We start from the raw sequence: 3,951 nt of genomic DNA on the forward strand, positions 1-3,951 counted from the left end.
GTGAGGAGGGGTCAGGGGAGTGAGGGTTCAAGGAGTGAGGATGGGTCAGGGGAGCGAAGACAGTTGGGGGCTGAGGGGGACAGGGGGTCAGGGAGATACAGAGGAGTCAGGGGTGAGCAGGGGTCAAGGCGGTGAAGAGGAGAGGGCTGGGGGTTAAGGAGGAATCAGCTGTTGCTAAGCACAAAGAAAGGGCAGGAAGCTGGAAGCTTAGGGCGCAGAGGTGACAAACACCAGGGACTTCCCAAGGATCAGTCACATCAGGCTGGGAGAGGCCGGTCGGTGGTCACTCCCTGAGCTGCACGGACACGGAGGAGTCGGTCACCCTCGTCCTCCGAAGTCCCCCAGGCTCCATGCGGTTCTTGGCCTTGTGCTGGAAGTAGACAAAACGCACTCCCGGACCGTACTGGCGGAAGACGTGGGACACCTGTGGCAGTCCGAGGAAGAAAAACCTCAGCAGGGTCCCACAAGCCTGACGCTGTCCCTTCTCCCACTGCCCAAGGTCTTGGGAAAGAACGCTTGTGTGGGCAGGGCGTGGCAACGCATCTCACCTGGATCCAGCGGCCAGGGGGGCCTCTCCCATTGGTCCGAGGGGCCACGTGGTGCTGGGCAATGACCGTGCGGCGGTCAGCTGCTAGCAGCCAGACGTGCAGCTCGTAAACACACTGGTCCAGGCGGCTGTCTTCAAACCTGGAGGAGATTCCACCTTTCACTGCCATTGTAGCGGCAACATCTCAGCCCCAACGCCCCGGTCCTAGCCACAGCCATAGAACTCTCCAAATCCAAACTCCCAGCCCTGGGCTGTCAGAGGCCAAGACAACCTGTCCTCTGAGGCCAGTGCCCAGTGGGGGAGTAGACGTGTCACCAACAGTGACTGATATATATATGTATATGGAGGGGTACAGGCAGAAGTCAAGGTGTGATGGGGTACAGGCAGAGGGAAAGATCAGGATGAGGGTACTGTAGAGGTTAGGGGTGCAGTGGGGAACTCAGGGCCTCGGAGCAAATGCGTATGGCCCCTCTGTATGACTGAGGTATAGGATTCCAGATGGAGCCACGCGAAACTGTCTCCTTAACAGGGAGGTAGTGAATCTGGGAATCAGAGGGGCACAGGCTTCTGGGGATAAAGGAACAGCCTGGGCCAGAGGGGACCCATCCCGTTGACACTTGAAAGATACAAAGATTGGGGACCAGACGCGAGGGGACCAGGACCAGGTGGGCCCACAGAACCAAGGGGTGTCGGTGATGGGCTCAGGCTGTTGGGAAGAGGGAAGGGCTGAGGTCTGGGGTGCCTTGGCGGCATGGTGAGGCAGCCAGGCAGGGCGGGGCGGGGTGGGGCGGGGCACACCAGTCCATGACGGTGATGTCAGGCTGCTCGTCATCCAGCAGTTCCTCCCACAGCTTCTTGGCCAGCAGGTTCACACACTGCTCCTTCACGGTCCAGCTGCAGAGGAACAGGAGAGGCGGGAGGTCAGGCGATCCCATAATCCCGAGGCCTCCAAGGGGGTGGGGAGTCTAGTGACAGCAGGAGACCCCCGCCCCCGCCCGCAGCAGCCCCGCGCCCATGAGGACCTGACAGTCTTGGTTGCCAGGAGACGCTGGCAAGTCCTCAGTTCCAGATGGGAACTGATGCTTAGGATGATGACCTGACCTGGGCCTGGAATCTCAGCTGCTCTAGCGGCTGAATTAGAGGGTCGGAAGTTCAAGGCCTACTTGGGCAATTTAGTGAGACCCTATCTCAAAATTTTAAAAAAAAAAATGGACTAGGGACATGGCTCAGCAGTAGAGCACATACCCAGAATCCCTCAGTGAGGGGGGGCGGAGGCATGGCTCAGTGGTAGAGCCCCTGCCTAGAATCCCCCAGTGAGGGGCTGGGGACGTGGCTTAGTGGTAGAGCCCCTGCCTAGAATCCCCCAGTGAGGGGCTGGGGTGTGGCTCAGTGGTAGAGCCCCTGCCTACGATCCCCCAGTGAGGGGCTGGGGGCGTGGCTCAGTGATAGAGCCCCTGCCTAGAATCCCCCAGTGAGGGGCTGGGGACGTGGCTTAGTGGTAGAGCCCCTGCCTAGAATCCCCCAGTGAGGGGCTGGGGTGTGGCTCAGTGGTAGAGCCCCTGCCTAGAATCCCCCAGTGAGGGGCTGGGGGCGTGGCTCAGTGATAGAGCCCCTGCCTAGAATCCCCCAGTGAGGGGCTGGGGGTGTGGCTCAGTGGTAGAGCCCCTGCCTAGAATCCCCCAGTGAGGGGCTGGGGCTTAACTCAGTCCTCAGTCCTAAAGACTCATCTAGGTTAAAGGAGACTTCAGTCGGTACAGCAAAAACAAAAGCAAATTTATAAAAGAAAAGGTTTGACTCTGAACCCCTGAACTACACACACCCTCTTACCCACCACTCGGGAGGTGGAGTTAAGTCAGTAAAGGACTCAGGTGACTCTCTCCCAGGAAAAAAGGATGAGAGCGAGGCTTATCAAATGCCTACTGTGTGCCGGCCAGACTTCCCGGGCAACTTTGTTACATCTTTCATAGGCATTCTATTATGGCTAACCCTGTGACCAGGGGCGGGGAGGGGGTGCGGAGCGGGGGGGGGGGAGGAGGAGAGAGGCCCCTCTGCAGGTGCCTCAGCAAGGGTAGAAGAGTGATCCCACCCCCACGCCCTGTGGCAACTCACCTGAGGGGCCCCTGGAGGGCCTCAGTAGAAATGTACCATCCGCGGAAATTACCTGGCCAGTGAGGAGGGTAGAATGGTTGGTGAGGCATCCTTGCTTGAGAGCCACCATCCTCCCTGGCGAAGCCCCCAAGTGCTTACCCAGTTCCTTCAGGGGTTTCCGGGTGGGACCCATAGGGGGCGCCGGCTGGTAGATATTAATGCCTGAATCATACAAGGGAATTCCGCCTCAGGCCAGTGCCCACCGCTGGGCACTGTCTTCCTACCCCCTGGGGCTATACTGGAAAGGCAGGCACCCGACCGGGCTAGACCAGCCTAGCAGGGACTAAGGATGTCGGTGGGCGGTTATGGTGCGTCCCTGGACGTCTGGAAGAAATCTAGAGAAAGGGACTGAAACACAGGTAGAGGGGAGGGAGAGGGTGGGAGGTGCGGAGAGAGGAAGGGAGGGAAACAGAGGCAGAGAGACGGAGACACACAGAGACGAGATGCAGAGACACAGAAGTGCAACGAAAGTCAGACAGACAGACAGACAGACAGCAGAGACGCAAATAGGAGCCACAGAGAAAGATGAGGAGACCAGGGTCTGAGCAGCCCGCCGCGGGTCTCCAGGCTGCGTCCCCCACCTTCGGGGTTGGGTGAGCTGAGCAGGTTGCGGTAGAGCGGCCTCTCCACGAACAGCAGCTTCCAGCTGATGCTGGGGGGCAGCTCCAGCTTCCCGCTCAGGGGCCCCCATTCTTCTACCAGCAGCTGCCTGGCTTCCACCTCGGTTGGCGCTTTGGGCTGCGGGGGGAGCTCAGGGGTCTCCGGGGACATGGGAGACCTTGGGGAAGGCGGTGGTGGCGGGGACTGAGGAGGAGGAGGTGGCGTCTCCTCGGAGGAGGAGTTCCGGGACCCCTCGGCTTCCATCCTGGCGAGCCGGAGCGTGTCTGGGTCTGGTGTCTTCTCCATCGCTCAGGTCTGAGCGGACTAGGTCGCCGTTCCCAGGATCCAGGTTAACTGGGGGTGGAGGGGTGGGGCACGCCGTCAAGCATTTAAGAGAGGGCGTGTTAGGGGAAGGATCTGAGCCCCAGGGCGGGCAGGAGTGGGGGGGTGGGGGGGGGGGACACGCTCCTCCCTCAGACCAGGAGCTCCTGACTTAACATTCCAGCCCCCCCCCCCCACCCTCCTCCCTCAGACCCAGGGGTCTAAGCACCAGCCTCCTTCTCCCTCAGACCCAGAAATCCAGACACCAGCCTCCACCCACACACTCGGGTCCAGGCCCAGCCCTTCTCCTTCAAAAGGGGTCCAGTCCCCGCCCC

At 60.4% G+C, this 3,951-nt stretch overlaps 1 protein-coding gene across 1 annotated transcript; it reads right to left on the reverse strand.

Annotated features, from left to right (window-relative positions):
* Nucleotides 1-228: 228 nt before the first annotated feature.
* On the reverse strand, nucleotides 229-3,636 carry Nccrp1 (NCCRP1, F-box associated domain containing). Its single transcript, XM_051162742.1, has 6 exons — nucleotides 3,277-3,636; nucleotides 2,795-2,857; nucleotides 2,657-2,708; nucleotides 1,346-1,441; nucleotides 549-687; nucleotides 229-424 (listed from the first exon to the last, which is right to left on the reverse strand). Exons 1-6 carry the CDS (start codon nucleotides 3,599-3,601, stop codon nucleotides 284-286), a joined length of 816 nt encoding a protein of 271 aa, XP_051018699.1. The 5' UTR covers nucleotides 3,602-3,636; the 3' UTR covers nucleotides 229-283.
* Nucleotides 3,637-3,951: the final 315 nt, after the last annotated feature.

Source organism: Acomys russatus, chromosome 19 (genome assembly GCF_903995435.1).
Source record: "Acomys russatus chromosome 19, mAcoRus1.1, whole genome shotgun sequence".
NCBI classification, from domain to species: Eukaryota; Metazoa; Chordata; class Mammalia; order Rodentia; family Muridae; genus Acomys; species Acomys russatus.

Excerpts from the sequence above, each read along its gene's own strand:
- Nccrp1 (XM_051162742.1), bottom strand. The coding sequence starts at position 3,601 with ATGGAGAAGACACCAGACCCAGACACGCTCCGGCTCGCCAGGATGGAA. Across the intron at positions 2,709-2,794 it reads GAAACCCCTGAAGGAACTGG|GTAATTTCCGCGGATGGTAC; the intron begins GTAAGCACTTGG and ends CTCACTGGCCAG. Across the intron at positions 1,442-2,656 it reads GCCCTCCAGGGGCCCCTCAG|CTGGACCGTGAAGGAGCAGT; the intron begins GTGAGTTGCCAC and ends GTTCCTCTGCAG.